The 17,927-nt window shown below is 46.0% G+C and overlaps 1 protein-coding gene across 1 annotated transcript; it reads right to left on the minus strand.

Annotated features, from left to right (window-relative positions):
- Nucleotides 1–1,395: 1,395 nt before the first annotated feature.
- Nucleotides 1,396–17,271, minus strand: LOC147964002 (uncharacterized). The gene is made up of 2 exons (XM_087528105.1): nt 16,918–17,271; nt 1,396–1,554 (listed from the first exon to the last, which is right to left on the minus strand). Exons 1-2 carry the CDS (start codon nt 17,269–17,271, stop codon nt 1,396–1,398), a joined length of 513 nt encoding a protein of 170 aa, XP_087384231.1.
- Nucleotides 17,272–17,927: the final 656 nt, after the last annotated feature.

The following is a 17,927-nucleotide window of genomic DNA, read 5'->3' on the forward strand; positions in this document are numbered from 1 at the left end:
CTAGGTGGAAGTTTAACTTAACAGTCTCCACTGCAGTACCGGTATATAAAACAGTGTTTTGGAACTAAAGGCAAATTTTTGTGTGCCTCTGGGATCTGGTGGGGGATTGCTGGAATTTTGTGTATTTTGGGCCTAGCCCAATAGCAGTTTCAGAAATTCCTAATAAATCCTAGAGGCCCACGCAACCCATTTGTGCAAGGCAAGAGGTGGAACAAAAGTTTAGTCCCACATTGCTAGTTTAGAGGGAGTTGGACCTCTTTATAAGGGAGGTTCTTTCCCCACATGTATGAGCATGAGAACAAGAGGGACATCCACGCGCGCTCCTCCTCCGCCGCCCGCCTCGCCACGCCACGCCTCGCCTCGCCTCGCCTCGCCTCGCCTCGTCACGACGTGCCGCGCCGCGCCGCGGATTGCGGGAATGAGCCGAGCCGATGCTACGATCTTCCCCATCCCGGCTTGCGGCGTGCACCGCAGGTCGGGACAGTAGGCATCCGAAACCGCACCTTTTGAGTCCTGTACGGGAGAAGGGTGATAAGGTTTTTGGGGAGCGCTCAGCGCGACTACTGGCTGCTTCATCACGGACGAGGACACCGACCCCAAGTCCAGCGCTTCTGCTGCTGCTGTCCCGTACGTGTTCTTGTCTTTCCTGTTAAAGGTTCTGCCGCAGTTCCTTGTTCTAGTCCTTGTCCTACACATGTTAGGTTCTACTTCATATATGCTACTTGCTATACTGTCTGCTTTAGATATGATAGGCTACGGTTCATATATGCAGAAGCTATTTACCTTCTCTCTGTCAGAACGCATGACTTGTTTTATCTCTTCTATATTAGTCATGCTTTATCTAATATTTCTGTTAATAAAGTCATTTGGTAAATTGCTCATATTTCCAACACCTGCTCCACCCTCCGACACTGGTCATGATTGATGTCGATGTCGCGTGCCTCCCTGCCCGAGCCGTCTTCTCCGTAGGTCCACCGTTGCCCCTGACCACCCCTCTATCCCCACCCCTTCTTCTAAAATTCCATGGTCATTGTCAATTTCTTGCTTTCGTCCCCCATGACCCACCTTTTGATTGTCGTTGCAACCGGTACCAATGTCGGGTGCTGCCCTGGCCGAGCCGCCTTCTCTGATGGTCCATCGTTGCCCCTGACCATACATCTACCCCCCCCCCTTCTACGGTATTGGTGAGCACCCACACTGCATGATTGGTTTTTTTTCGAAAAGGAGGCTTACCCCCGGCCTCTGCATCTCTTGATGCACACAGCCATTTATTAATAAAGTTGCCCGAAGGTTCCAACAAGAATTCTCAAAAATAAACAAAGGTCTTAATAACGAAAGAAATGCCACAAGCGGCCCAAAAAATAAAATCACAACCGGCGCCCAAAGACTAGGAGACTAAACGCCTATCCTATTAGTGGATCGCCATCCAAACCGGTTGTATGTATCCTGTGCAACCATCTCCCATCGGCTGCACCCAATATCCATATGCGCCCTGTGGTCCGCACGGCTGAGTAATGACCACGTACGGATCCAAGTAGATGCTCTGAAGATGACCTGCAAAAAATTAGTGATGGTTTGTCTGTTAAAGGCAACGTCATTGCGACAATTCCAGAGAGACCAAAGTAATGCACATGCTCCCACTCGGATATGCGCCGCAGACTTTGGCTCCACTCCAGCCAACCAGTTATCAAACAAATGTGATATCGTGAGAGGTGGAGTTATATTGAAGCTAACGTGAATAGTTCGCCAAAGCAGTTTAGCAAGTGGACAATTGATAAATAGATGCTCTATTGTTTCATCCTGATCACAAAAGCAACATCTTTTACTTCCTTCCCAGTTACGCTTAGCTAAATTATCTTTAGTGAGAATGACACCCTTATGCACAAACCACATAAAAACTTTTATCTTCAAGGGCACCTTAACTTTCCAAATATGCACCGTCCGCGGGATAGTCCCAGTATTAATCAAGTCTGTGTACATGGATTTAACCGAGAAGACTCCTGAACTGGAGAGCTTCCATTGCAGAGTGTCTGGTACATCGGAAAGGTTAACCTCCATTAACCTACGAACAAGATGTAACCATCTATCCCAACGCTCACCAATAACAGATCGCCTAAATTGTATGTTAAGAGGAACGGAGCCCATCACTGTAGAAACGGAAACCTCTTTCCGTTGTGTAATGTTGTAAAGGGACGGATACTGCAAGGCCAGTGGTGAGTCACCTAACCAAGTATCTTCCCAGAATCTAGTTTCACGTCCATTCCCGACAATGAACTTAGTCCTACTGAAGAAGGCTACCTTCGTCTTCATAACCCCTTTCCAGAACGGTGATTCAGACGGTTTGGCCGTAACCTGGGCTAGAGTTTTGGCATAGAGATATTTGTTACGCAGAAGCTGAGCCCAAACTCCATCTGATTCTATCGATAAACGGTACAGCCATTTGCTGAGTAAACACCTATTTTTCACCTCAAAATTTTCAATTCCCAAGCCTCCCTGATCCTTAGATCTGCAAATTACATCCCATTTTGCCAACCTATATTTATTTTTGTTCTCATCAATTTGCCAAAAGAATCTAGATCGATAAAAATCCAATCTTTTTCGTACCCCAACTGGGACTTCAAAGAAAGAGAGGAGGAACATGGGCATACTTGTGAGTACAGAATTAATAAGCACCAATCTTCCTCCATAAGACAAAAGTTTGCCCTTCCAGCAACTCAGTCTCTTTTCAAACCGATCCTCGATACATTTCCACTCTTTATTAGTGAGCTTGCGGTGATGAATCGGAATCCCTAAATACGTGAAGGGTAACGTGCCTAATTCACACCCGAACAACTGCTTGTAAGTTTCTTGTTCTTCTTTGGCGCGTCCAAAGCAAAACTGCTCACTCTTATTAAAATTAATCTTCAACCCTGATAGTTGTTCGAAAAGGCAAAGCACTAACTTCATGTGTCTGGCCTTGACAAGGTCATGTTCCATGAAAATGATTGTATCATCGGCATATTGAAGAATGGATACCCCACCCTCAACCAAATGTGGGATAAGACCACCTACTTGGCCGTCTTGTTTTGCTCTATTAACAAGAACAGCCAACATATCAACAACCACATTAAAAAGGATCGGAGACATCGGATCTCCCTGTCTCAATCCTTTTAGCGTCTGGAAGTACTGACCAATATCGTCATTTACTTTGATGCCAACACTGCCACCTTGTACAAATGATTCGACCTGCTTCCTCCAAGCCTCATCGAATCCTTTCATACGCAAGGCCTGCTGTAAGAATGGCCATTTCACTTTATCGTATGCCTTTTCAAAATCCACTTTGAAGACCACCCCATCGAGTTTCTTTGAGTGAATTTCGTGCAAGGTCTCATGAAGAACGACCACTCCCTCGAGAATGTGTCGTCCTGGCATGAAGGCAGTCTGGGTTAGTTGTACCACGGAATGGGCAAATTGAGTCAAACAGTTTGTGCTAACCTTTGTGAAGATCTTGAAGCTCACATTGAGCAAACATATCGGCCTAAATTGCTCGATGCGAATCACTTCCGCCTTCTTCGGTAACAACGTGATAGTACCAAAGTTAAGCTTAAAAAGCTAAAGGTGGCCATTAAATAGATCCTGGAACATGGGCATCAAGTCACCTTTAATAATACCCCAACATTTCTTATAAAACTCAGCTGGGAATCCATCCGGACCAGATGCCTTGTTATTTTCCATTTGGGATATCGCATCAAACACCTCCTTCTCTATAAAAGGTGCAGTGAGCACTTCGTTCTCTTCCTCCCTCAGCTGAGGAATGTCGTCCACCATGCTCTCATCGAGGGTGACATAGTTCTCAACTGGGGCCCCAAAAAGATTTTTGTAATAATTGGTAATATACAATTTTAGATTTTCATGACCAACTATCGTACCCTCATCTTGTTCAAGTTGAATTATTCTGTTTTTCCTATGTTTCCCGTTGGCAATCATATGGAAAAATTGAGTATTGTTATCGCCTTGAACAACCTGGCGCACTTTCGCTCTAAGTGCCCATTTCAATTCCTCTTCTCTAAGAAGCTTTGCCAGACTAACCTCAGCTTCTCTTTTAGCCACTCGCTCATCCATCTCCAGCGCAGTGCTTTCAGCTTTTATGTCAAGGTCATTGATAACCATTAACAATCGTTCTTTCTCTTTTGTATACACACCACTATTGTTCTTAGCCCATCCTCGCAAGAACTGTCTAAGATGTCTAATCTTATACTGCCATCGATCAATATGCGACTCTCCCCTGTGTTCCTTCACCCATTCCCTTGTGATTAATGTTGGGGAACGTAGTAATTTCAAAAAAATTCCTACGCACACGCAAGATCATGGTGATGCATAGCAACGAGAGGGGAGAGTGTTGTCTACGTACCCTCGTAGACCGGCAACGGAAGTGTTAACACAACATAGAGGAAGTAGTCGTACGTCTTCCCGATCCGACCGATCCAAGTACCAAACGTACGGCACCTCCGAGTTCTGCACACGTTCAACTCGGTGATGTCCCTCGAGTTCCGATCCAGCAAAATGTTGATGGAGAGTTTCGTCAGCACGACGGCATGATGACGGTGATGATGTTCTACCGACGCAGGGCTTCGCCTAAGCACCGCTACTATATGACCGAGGTGGAATATGGTGGAAGGGGGCACCGCACACGGCTAGGGAACGATCACGAGGATCAACTTGTGTGTCATGGGGTGCGCCCTTGCCTCAGTATATAAAGGAGGGAGAGAGGGAGGTGCGGCCGGCCCCATGGGTGCGCCTGGAGGAGTCCTACTCCAACCGGGAGTAGGACTCCCCCCTCTTGCCTTGTTGGAAAAGGAAGGAGGAAGGGAGAAAGAGGAAAGGGGGGCGCCCCCCCCCCCTTCCTTGTCCTATTCGGACTAGGGGGGAGGGGGCGCGCGGCCTGCCCTGGCCGGCCCTCCTCTTCTCCCTTATGGCCCATGTAGGCCCAATAACCCCCGGGGGGGTTCCGGTAACCCCCCGGTACTCCGGTAAAATCCCGATTTCACCCGGAACGTTTCCGATATCCAAATATAGGCTTCCAATATATCAATCTTTATATCTCGGCCATTTCGAGACTCCTCGTCATGTCCGTGATCACATCCGGGACTCCAAACAACCTTCGGTACATCAAAACACAAAAACCCTAATTACGATCGTCACTGAACTTTAAGCGTGCGGACCCTACGGGTTCGAGAACTATGTAGACATGACCGAGACACGTCTCCGGTGAATAACCAATAGCGGAACCTGGATGCTCATATTGGCTCCTACATATTCTACGAAGATCTTTATCAGTCAAACCGCATAACAACATACGTTGTTCCATTTGTCATCGGTATGTTACTTGCCCGAGATTCAATCATCGGTATCTCAATACCTAGTTCAATCTCTTTACCGGCAAGTCTCTTTACTCGTTCCGTAATACATCATCTCGCAACTAACTCATTAGTTGCAATGCTTGCAAGGCTTAGGTGATGTGCATTACCGAGAGGGCTCAGAGAGACCTCTCCGACAATCGGAGTGACAAATCCTAATCTCGAAATACGCCAACCCAACAAGTACCTTCGGGGACACCTGTAGAGCACCTTTATAATCACCCAGTTACGTTGTGACGTTTGGTAGCACACAAAGTGTTCCTCCGGTAAACAGGAGTTGCATAATCTCATAGTCATAGGAACATGTATAAGTCATGAAGAAAGCAATAGCAACAAACTAAACGATCAAGTGCTAAGCTAACGGAATGGGTCAAGTCAATCACATCATTCTCCTAATGATGTGATCCCGTTAATCAAATGACAACTCATGTCTATGGTTAGGAAACATAACCATCTTTGATCAACGAGCTAGTCAAGTAGAGGCATACTAGTGACACTCTGTTTGTCTATGTATTCACACATGTATTATGTTTCCGGTTAATACAATTCTAGCATGAATAATAAACATTTATCATGATATAAGGAAATAAATAATACCTTTATTATTGCCTCTAGGGCATATTTCCTTCAGTCTCCCACTTGCACTAGAGTCAATAATCTAGTTCACATCGCCATGTGATTTAACATCAATAGTTCACATCACCATGTGATTAACACCCATAGTTCACATCGACATGTGACCAACACCCAAAGAGTTTACTAGAGTCAATAATCTAGTTCACATCGATATGTGATTAACACCCAAAGAGTACTGAGGTGTGATCATGTTTTGCTTGTGAGAGAAGTTTAGTCAACGGGTCTGCCACATTCAGATCCGTAAGTATTTTGCAAATTTCTATGTCAACAATGCTCTGCATGGAGCTACTCTAGCTAATTGCTCCCACTTTCAATATGTATCCAGATTGAGACTTTGAGTCATCTGGATCAGTGTCAAAACTTGCATCGACGTAACCCTTTACGACGAACCTTTTGTCACCTCCATAATTGAGAAACATATCCTTATTCCACTAAGGATAATTTTGACCAATGTCCAGTGATCTACTCCTAGATCACTATTGTACTCCCTTGCCAAACATAGGGCAGGGTATACAATAGGTCTGGTACACAGCATGGCATACTTTATAGAACCTATGGCTGAGGCATAGGGAATGACTTTCATTCTCTCTCTATCTTCTGTCGTGGTCGGGTTTTGAGTCTTACTCAGTTTCACACCTTGTAACATAGGCAAGAACTCTTTCTTTGACTGTTCCATTTTGAACTACTTCAAAATCTTGTCAAGGTATGTACTTATTGAAAAAACTTATCAAGCGTCTTGATTTATCTCTATAGATCTTGATGCTCAATATGTAAGCAGCTTCACCAAGGTCTTTCTTTGAAAAACTCCTTTCAAACATTCCTTTATGCTTTGCAGAATAATTCTACATCATCTCCGATCAACAATATGTCATACATATACTTATTAGAAATACTGTAGTGCTCCCATTCACTTTCTTGTAAATACAGGCTTCACCGCAAGTCTGTATAAAACTATATGCTTTGATCAACTTATCAAAGCGTATATTCCAACTCCAAGATGCTTGCACCAGTCCATAGATGGATCACTGGAGCTTGCATATTTTGTTAGTACCTTTAGGATTGACAAAACCTTCTGGTTGCATCATATACAACTCTTCTTTAATAAATCCATTAAAGAATACAGTTTTGTTTATCCATTTGCCAGATTTCATAAAATGCGGCAATTGCTAACATGATTCGGATAGACTTAAGCATAGATACGAGTGAGAAACTCTCATCGTAGTCAACACCTTGAATTTGTCAAAAACCTTTTTGCGACAATTCTAGCTTTGTAGATAGTAACACTACTATCAGCGTCCGTCTTCCTCTTGAAAATCCATTTAATCTCAATGGCTCGCCGATCAATGGGCAAGTCAATCAAAGTCCATACTTTGTTCTCATACATGGATCTCATCTCAGATTTCATGACCTCAAGCCATTTCGCGGTATCTGGGCTCATCATCGCTTCCTCATAGTTCGTAGGCTCGTCATGGTCAAGTAACATGACCTCCATAACAGGATTACCGTACCACTCTAGTGCGGATCTCACTCTGGTTTACCTACGAGGTTCGGTAGTAACTTGATCTGAAGTTACATGATCATCATCATTAGCTTCCTCACTAATTGGTGTAGTAATCACAGGAACAGATTTCTGTGATGAACTACTTTCCAATAAGGGAGCAGGTACAGTTACCTCATCAAGTTCTACTTTCCTCCCACTCACTTCTTTCGAGAGAAACTCCTTTTCTAGAAAGGATCCATTCAAAGCAACGAATATATTGCCTTCGGATCTGTGATAGAAGGTGTACCCAACATTCTCCTTTGGGTATCCTATGAAGACACATTTCTCCGATTTGGGTTCGAGCTTATCAGGTTGAAGCTTTTTCACATAAGCATCGTAGCCCCAACTTTCAGAAATGACAACTTTGGTTTCTTGCCAAACCACAGTTCATAAGGTGTCGTCTCAACGGATTTCGATGGTGTCCTATTTAACGTGAATCTCAGCCGTCTCTAAAGCATAACCCCAAAACGATAACGGTAAATCAGTAAGAGATATCATAGATCGCACCATATCTAATAAAGTACGATTACGACGTTCGGACACACCATTACGCTGTGGTGTTCCGGGTGGTGTGAGTTGCGAAACTATTCCGCATTGTTTCAAATGTAGACCAAACTCGTAACTCAAATATTCTCCTCCACGATCAGATCGTAGAAACTTTATTTTCTTGTTACGATGATTTTCAACTTCACTCTGAAATTCTTTGAACTTTTCAAATGTTTCAGACTTGTGTTTCATCAAGTAGATATACTCATATCTGCTCAAATCATCTGTGAAGATCAGAAAATAATGATACCTGCCATGAGCCTCAATATTCATCGGACCACATACATCAGTATGTATGATTTCCAACAAATCTGTTGCTCGCTCCATTGTTCCGGAGAACGGAGTCTTAGTCATCTTGCCCATGAGGCATGGTTCGCAAGCATCAACTGATTCATAATCCAGTGATTTCAAAAGCCCATCAACATGGATTTTCTTCATGCGCTTTACACCAATATGACCTAAACGGCAGTGCCACAAATAAATTGCACCATCATTATTAACTTTACATCTTTTGGTTTCAATATTATGAATATGTGTATCATTACGATCGAGATCCAACGAACCATTTTCATTGGGTGTGTAACCATATAAGGTTTTATTCATGTAAACAGAACAACAATTTATTCTCTTACTTAAATGAATAACCGTATTGTAATAAACATGATCAAATCATATTCATGCTCAACGCAAACACCAAATAACACTTATTTAGGTTCAACACTAATCCCAAAAGTATAGGGAGTGTGCGATGATGATCATATCAATCTTGGAACCACTTCCAACACACATCGTCACTTCACCCTTAACTAGTCTATGTTCATTCTGCAACTCCCGTTTCAAGTTACTACTCTTAGCAACTGAACCAGTATCAAATACCGAGGGGTTGCTACGAACACTAGTAAAATACACATCAATAATCTGTATATCAAATATACCTTTGTTCACTTTGCCATCCTTCTTATCCACCAAATACTTGGGGTAGTTCCGCTTCTAGTGACCAGTCTGCTTGCAGTAGAAGCACTCAGTCTCAGGCTTAGGTCCAGACTTGGGTTTCTTTTCCTGAGCAGCAACTTGTTTACTGTTCTTCTTGAAGTTCCGTTTCTTATTCCCTTTGCCCTTTTTCTTGAAACTGGTGGTCTTATTGACCATCAACACTTGATGCTCCTTCTTGATTTCTACCTCCACGGCTTTTAGCATCGCGAAGAGCTCAGGAATAGTTTTATTCATCCCTTGCATATTATAGTTCATCATGAAGCTTTTGTAGCTTGGTGGCAGTGATTGAAGAACTCTGTCAATGACACTATCAACAGGAAGATTAACCCCTAGTTGAGTCAAGTGATTATGATACCCAGACATTTTGAGTATATGTTCACCGACAGAACTATTCTCCTCCATCTTGCAGCTATAGAACTTATTAGAGACTTCATATCTCTCAATCCGGGCATTTGCTTGAAATATTAACTTCAACTCCTGGAACATCTCATATGCTCCATGACGTTCAAAACGTCGTTGAAGACCCGGTTCTAAGCCGTAAAGCATGGCACACTGAACTATCGAGTAGTCATCAGCTTTGCTCTGCCAGACGTTCATAACATCTGGTGTCGCTCCTGCAGCAGGCTTGGCACTTAGTGGTGCTTCCAGGACGTAATTCTTCTGTGCCTCAATGAGGATAATCCTCAAGTTATGGACCCAGTCCATGTAATTGCTACCATCATCTTTCAACTTTGCTTTCTCAAGGAACGCATTAAAATTCAATGAAACAATAGCACGAGCCATCTATCTACAATCAAACATAGACAAGCAAGATACTATCAGGTACTAAGTTCATGATAAATTTAAGTTCAATTAATCATATTACTTAAGAACTCCCACTTAGAAAGATATCCCTCTAATCCTCTAAGTGATCACGTGATCCAAATCAACTAAACCATGTCCGATCATCACGTGAGATGGAGTAGTATCAATGGTGAACATCAATATGTTGATCATATCTACTATATGATTCATGCTTGACCTTTCGGTCTCCGTGTTCCGAGGCCATATCTATTATATGCTAGGCTCATCAAGTTAAACCTGAGTATTCCGCTTGTGCAACTGTTTTGCACCCGTTGTATTTGAACGTAGAGCCTATCACACCCGATCATCACGTGGTGTCTCAGCACGAAGAACTTTCGCAACGGTGCATACTCAGGGAGAACACTTATACTTTGATAATTTAGTGGGGGGTCATCTTATAATGCTACCGTCAATCAAAGCAAGATAAGATGCCTAAAAGATAAACATCACATGCAATCAATATAAGTGATATGATATGGCCATCATCATCTTGTGCTTGTGATCTCCATCTCCGAAGCACCTTCATGATCACCATCGTCACCGGCGCGACACCTTGATCACCATCGTAGCATCGTTGTCGTCTCGCCAATCTTATGCTTCCACGACTATCGCTACCGCTTAGTGATAAAGTAAAGCATTACAACGCAATTGCATTGCATACAATAAAGCGACAACCATATGGCTCCTGCCAGTTGCCGATAACTCAGTTACAAAACATGATCATCTCATACAATAAAATTTAGCATCATGTCTTGACCATATCACATCACAACATGCCCTGCAAAAACAAGTTAGACGTCCTCTACTTTGTTGTTGCAAGTTTTACGTGGCTGCTACGGGCTTAGCAAGAACTGTTCTTACCTACACATCAAAACCACAACGATAGTTTGTCAAGTTGGTGCTGTTTTAACCTTCGCAAGGACCGGGCGTAGCCACACTTGGTTCAACTAAAATTGGAGAAACTGACACCCGCCAGCCACCTGTGTGCAAAGCACGTCAGTAGAACCAGTCTCGCATAAGCGTACGCATAATGTCGGTCTGGGCCGCTTCATCCAACAATACTGCCGAACCAAAGTATGACATGTTGGTAAGCACTATAACTTATATCGCCCACAACTCACTTGTGTTCTACTCGTGCACAACATCAACGCATAAAACCTAGGCTCGGATGCCACTGTTGGGGAACATAGTAATTTCAAAAAAAATCCTACGCACATGCAAGATCATGGTGATGCATAGCAATGAGAGGGGAGAGTGTTTTCTACGTACCCTCGTAGACCGGCAACGGAAGTGTTGACACAACGTAGAGGAAGTAGTCGTATGTCTTCCCGATCCGACCGATCCAAGTACCGAACGTACGGCACCTCCGAGTTCTGCACACGTTCAACTCGGTGACGTCCCTCGAGTTCCGATCCAGCAAAACGTTGAGGGAGAGTTTCGTCAGCACGACGGCGTGATGACGGTGATGATGTTCTACCGATGCAGGGCTTCGCCTAAGCACCGCTACGATATGACCGAGGTGGAATATGGTGGAAGGGGGCACCGCACACGGCTAAGGAACGATCACGAGGATCAACTTGTGTGTCATGGGGTGCCCCCTTGCCTCAGTATATAAAGGAGGGAGAGGGGGAGGTGCGTCCGGCCCTATGGGTGCGCCTGGAGGAGTCCTACTCCAACCGGGAGTAGGACTCCCCCCTCTTGCCTTGTTGGAAAAGGAAGGAGGAAGGGAGAAAGAGGAAAGGGGGGCGCCCCCCCCCCCTTCCTTGTCCTATTCGGACTAGGGGGGAGGGGGCGCGCGGCCTGCCCTGGCCGGCCCTCCTATTCTCCCTTATGGCCCATGTAGGCCCAATAACCCCCGAGGGGTTCTGGTAACCCCCCGGTACTCCGGTAAAATCCCGATTTCATCCGGAACGTTTCCGATATCCAAATATAGGCTTCCAATATATCAATCTTTATGTCTCGACCATTTCGAGACTCCTCGTCATGTCCGTAATCACATCCGGGACTCCGAACAACCTTCGGTACATCAAAACACAAAAACCCTAATTACGATCGTCACTGAACTTTAAGCGTGTGGACCCTACGGGTTTGAGAACTATGTAGACATGACCGAGACATGTCTCCGGTCAATAACCAATAGCGGAACCTGGATGCTCATATTGGCTCCTACATATTCTACGAAGATATTTATCAGTCAGACCGCATAACAACATACGTTGTTCCCTTTGTCATCGGTATGTTACTTGCCCGAGATTCGATCGTCGGTATCTCAATACCTAGTTCAATCTCGTTACCGGCAAGTCTCTTTACTCGTTCCGTAATACATCATCTCACAACTAACTCATTAGTTGCAATGCTTGCAAGGCTTAGGTGATGTGCATTACCGAGAGGGCCCAGAGATACCTCTCCGACAATCGGAGTGACAAATCCTAATCTTGAAATACGCCAACCCAACAAGTACCTTCGGGGACACCTGTAGAGCACCTTTATAATCACCCAGTTACGTTATGACATTTGGTAGCACACAAAGTGTTCCTCCGGTAAACGGGAGTTGCATAATCTCATAGTCATAGGAACATGTATAAGTCATGAAGAAAGCAATAGCAACAAACTAAACGATCAAGTGCTAAGCTAACGGAATGGGTCAAGTCAATCACATCATTCTCCTAATGATGTGATCCCGTTAATCAAATGACAACTCATGTCTATGGTTAGGAAACATAACCATCTTTGATCAACGAGCTAGTCAAGTAGAGGCATACTAGTGACACTCTGTTTGTCTATGTATTCACACATGTATTATGTTTCCGGTTAATACAATTCTAGCATGAATAATAAACATTTATCATGATATAAGGAAATAAATAATAACTTTATTATTGCCTCTAGGGCGTATTTCCTTCAATTAACTCAAGGAAATCCTCTCTCTCGAACCACGCCGTTTCAAAAGAGAAAACATTCTTGTTCCCATGGTGAGCCGCCTCACCAGAGTCTACAAGAAGGGGTGTATGATCAGATATTCCCCTCTGTAACGCCTGCACCGTCACTAGCGGGAATTTTTGTTCCCACTCTATACTTGTGAGGACTCTATCAAGTTTTTCATAAGTTGGATTTGGAAGAGTATTAGCCCAAGTAAATTGCCTCCCCGTGAGATCAATCTCTCGCAAGTCTAGGCTTTCAAAGATTGCATTAAACATGAAAGACCATCGGCCATCAAAATTGTCATTATTTTTCTCTTCTTGTCTTCTGATAATGTTAAAGTCACCACCAACGATAATAGGTAAACTATCATCCCCACAAATCCTAACTAAATCTGCAAGGAAGTCCAGTTTTAGCTCTGGCTGTGCCGCCCCATACACAACTACTAAAGCCCACCTGAACCCGTCAGCTTTCGACCGCACATGGAACTTAACTGGAAACTCCCCCCAGAATACATCTAATACTTCCAGGGACTCGCAGTTGACACCGAGGAGTATCCCGCCAGATCTTCCCCGAGGTGGCAGACAATGCCAATCAAAGTCAAGACCACCTGAGATCGTTCCATGAAATTGCGAAGTGAAATTATCCCTACTAGTCTCAAGCAACGCAATAAAATCAAGTTTGTACTCCCGAGAAGCATCCGCCAAAAACCTATGCTTAGCCAAGTCCCTAAGACCTCTGCTATTCCAAAAAATGCCTCTCATGAATCGTCGTGAAATTTCTTCTTAAACTTAAGCCTAGCACTTCGACGCACCGCAGAAAGGCCATATACCTTTTTTTGCCGTTTACGCTTTGGTGCCTCAGGGAGGATCATACAGTTCGCAAGACTAGTATCCTCGCCGAGATCTATAGGTGGAGATAGAGTGGCCGCATGCCCCTCCTCTTCCAAAGTTTCCTCATGTAGAAGGTTCGCAGGAACCAGATCCTCACATAAACCCTCCAACTCACACATACCCAACTCATTAATCTCTCTTTCTTGCATTGGTTTTACAGCCGCTAAATTTTTAAGCATATCCATTGCTCTATCTGTCTCTAAATCAAGAAGTTCATTGATGGAAGTAACTACTTCGCGATTGTTATTACCTAAAGAAATACCCAGATTATCCGCCTTATGCATAATATCATTTTCAGAAAAGTGTAAAACAGAACAACTGGTATTTAAGACAGACATGTAGAAGACTCTGTGTTGCGGATCTTGGCCAACCGCATGGCACGCCCGAGCTAAAACTCATCTGCATCCGGCTGCCCCTGAATACGCCGGCTAGACCGCCACCCACCCGACGCCGGATCAGGGATACCCCCAAAGGCCACCACCTCAGGGATAGAAATGTCCATCCCCTGACCGAAACGTGCCACTGAATCAGCCACCTCCGGCCTCGGTTCCTGAGCTGCTCGCACAGAAGGTGCCTCCACAGTTGTCACCTCCTGCGACAACTGTGGATAAGCCGTGTCTCCCCGTGGATCCGGAGAGGAATAAGGCCCAAACCCCGCCACCACAACATTCGCCTCCTGCTACCGTTGCGGTGAAGGAGTATCACGCCGATGCGAGATGTCCGGAGCAGCCGCCGCAACATTGGATAATTCCGTGAACTCCGCCGATGATGGAGGGACTGAGGCCGCCTGCCTGGAGTCGCTCCTCCTAGGTGACCTCGGCGCCGCCAAATCGTCACCACCCTCAGAAAAAGAGAACCGTACTGGAGATAGCGGAGGTAATTCCTGCTCAACAGGGTCATCTCTGTCCACCCGATCCCCCCACAAGCGCCCAGGTGCCGAGATCGCACCAAAGGACCCGAACCGAAGTCCTGCCGTATGCACCGACATGGGGGCGCGAGTCGTGTTCCCCGGAGTCGTAGGGGTAAGGTCCTCATCCTCCAGATCAACTCTGAGAGTCCCAGATGGTGTCACAGTCACATCAAGCACGTCACGGCGAAGCCCCGCCATGGGCGCCGCAGAGGAGGTCTTGCCCACTGGGGCCTCAGACACCTGACCCTGCCCTTCGGAAGCAGCAGACTGGTTAACATGCTGATCATGGTCCATGAGATCATCTTGCTTGCCTTCCCCACCATCAGTCCCACCATCAGTACCCATGGCATTGTCAGCATCCTGTATCATCGGAACCCCCTCAATCTCAATTCTCAGGTCATAGCTCATACCCTCATAAACCCATCCTAAGAAGCACGGAACCGCATCCACATCCAGGACTCCCACCCTCATACGTGCAATGCCATGCATGTGCGTGAAAGGCATATCGACCTCCAGAGTCTTTCCAATAAGAGATCCCAGGCTCCAAGTCTCCAAGAAGTCATTCAGCGGTTCCGGAGGAAGCCCATAAAATCTGACCCAGATCTGAGCAAGCGGCACTCCCACTGGATCATTGTGCTTCCACTCATCAAACTCAAGAATACAAGCACTTCCAGGAACTTTACACATGCCAAACTCATTAATCTTGTCTAGATCAAACTTTGTAGGATAATCAACCTTAAACATGTTCTCATCGATCCGAATAAGCGCCCACTGAAACGTACTAGAAACCAATCTCTTTAGTTGAAAAATCACTTGGTCCTCCGAAAGACTGCCCTTAGTCACTCTAATGATTCCAGTTCTAGCATTCTCTAGCCGTGGTCTACATGATCTCATCGTAGGTGTCTCAAACAACATAAGTTTTTCATCACACACACCATAAAAATTCACCACCGGTTTAGGAGCTGACAAAAGTGGGCAACCATCCTCATGTTTCAGTCTCAAACAGATATCACAGAGCTCTGTCGTACACCCTACCGCATAGCGCCCTGGTTCACCGCAACAGAAACAATACGTTTTCTCCCTCCTGCGCTGACCTTTGCTCATCTTATCATTATCACCTTTGTCAGAGGCATTCTCCACCATCGTCGGCACTGCCGGAACAACCACGTTCGCCAGATCCCGAACCACCGCAACTGCCTCCGCAGTAAGCGGCTTAGCTACCGGTGCAACAGCCACGAAAGTCGAGGCAGCCGCATTGTCCTCCGCCGACTTAGTAGTCTCAGTAAGTTGTGTCACGTCACGGCGAGGTGGTGGGTCACGACGCGGGACACGGGATCCGTTCCGGCCAAATCTGCCTGTACCACCACGCTCGCCTCTGAAGAAACCTCCCCGGCGAGGCACATATTGTTGAGTACCCGCCGGCCCTTGGACGAAACCTCCAGTTGGGGCATGGAAAGCACGTCCGCCGGCATCGCCACGACCAGCGTCGGCCGATGCTCCTCGACCCTCCCCATCGAACTGGCGCTCCGGCGCCCTAAAGCCACCTCTGCCCGTCGCTCCGCGACCATCGCCGGTCCCGGAATTGCCATAGCCGCCGCGACCATAGTGCGTTCCACCGCCACCTCCGTCGGCCCGGCCGTAGCCAGCCCTGCCATCTCTCCCAGCAAAACCTCCACGAGCAGCAGCTCCGTCGCGGTCGCCGCTGTTGTTCGACCCAAAGGCTCCGCCGCGCCCTCCATTGACGGCTGCAGCAGACCGGCCCAGTCCCGATCCCAAAGAACCAGCAGCCGCAGCCTGATCCGATCCCCTCCCCGCCATGAGCACCGCGGCAAAGGATGCTTTGTCAATGGGCGGCGCGTCCGCTCGAACCCGCACTGCCCTTCTGATCCCGCTGGAACGAAAGCCAGGCCTTGCCCTCGTCGGCCGAACCCTAAACTTGCCCATGTTGGGTTGGGTCGAGCTCAGCAATTCGCACGGCCCATCCACCACCACCTGAGCCGCATGCTCAGAAGAAAAAGGCTGGGCCGCATGCCCTGAGCCCACCTGGATCTCACCCGAATTCGGCCCACTACAGCCCAGAAGCAAATTCAAACGTTCCTGCCTCGCCTCCCGGATCTAGATCTGGCTCGCCTCCGTCTCCGGTGACACCGCCGGCCACCGCCCCTTTTTCCGCCGTTGATGAACCTGCAACCAAGCCCCTGGGGTTAGAAAATCACCAAACGTCAACTCTGGCAATCTTACCTTGGGCATCGGACCCTTCCAAGGCCGCGACGAAATCTGGCGAAGCACCATTCGCCGGATCACCTCCTTGTGATCAGCTGCTGCCAGGCCATCCCTCGCTGGATCGGAAGCCGGCACCAAGGTCTCAACCACCCGTTGTAAATCATCTTCGTCGTAACCCTGATTCAACAAGTCGCAAATCAACGACGATGGTGTTCCATCCAACTCCAGTGAACTCGGCGGAACCGCCATGAACAAAGTCGACGGCAATACATCCTCTTCCTCACTGCCTTCCCCCTCGTCTCCCTCGTCAGCCAACGCCCAGAACCGGCCTCCCACCAGCCGATCAAGGGGCCGGCGGGCCGCCGGCGGCATCCCAGTGATCGCCAAGGGAGTCGCCCCACCTCCGTTGCTGACAACAGTCTCCCCTGTTTTTTCTTTGGTAAGGATACATTTTTTGTTGTCAACTTTTCAAGGATAAACTTAAGCATTTTGACTTGTGCAAAAAAATAAGTCGAACGCCAAATGCTACACTTAATTTTATTTTATTCACCGACAAAGCATTGCTATCCCGTATCGCATGAAAATTGTCAATCACACTTGCTACACTAACGTGAACATCTACAAAAGAATATCAGAATTTTGAATTTTTATTTACTATTTATTTTGATTTTGATTTTACTGTTTATTAGGGACCATATGCTCCCCGTAGCCAAAATTCCGCGTCCAGAAAGTGCCAAAAATGTCAGTACCATATTAACGCATTGGTATTCTTAATCCAAAAAAACGGACACATACTTGTACGGGCAGTCACCTAAGATATGATTATAGGTGGTACTAAAATCTGTCTTCTTGCAAAAATAGTAAACAAACGTTACAAAGAGGTCATTATACATGAAAATTGTTCTGTACATTACAATAAATCATCGTATATGAAAAATGTTTAGTGGAAGTAATTGGGAATCACATTATGAGATACTAAATTTTGAATGACTAACCATGATATGTCGTGAGAATTTGGACCATCACAT

This window comes from Triticum urartu, chromosome 6A (assembly GCF_056163025.1).
Source record: "Triticum urartu cultivar PI428250 chromosome 6A, HENAU_Tu73, whole genome shotgun sequence".
Lineage (NCBI taxonomy): Eukaryota > Viridiplantae > Streptophyta > Magnoliopsida > Poales > Poaceae > Triticum > Triticum urartu.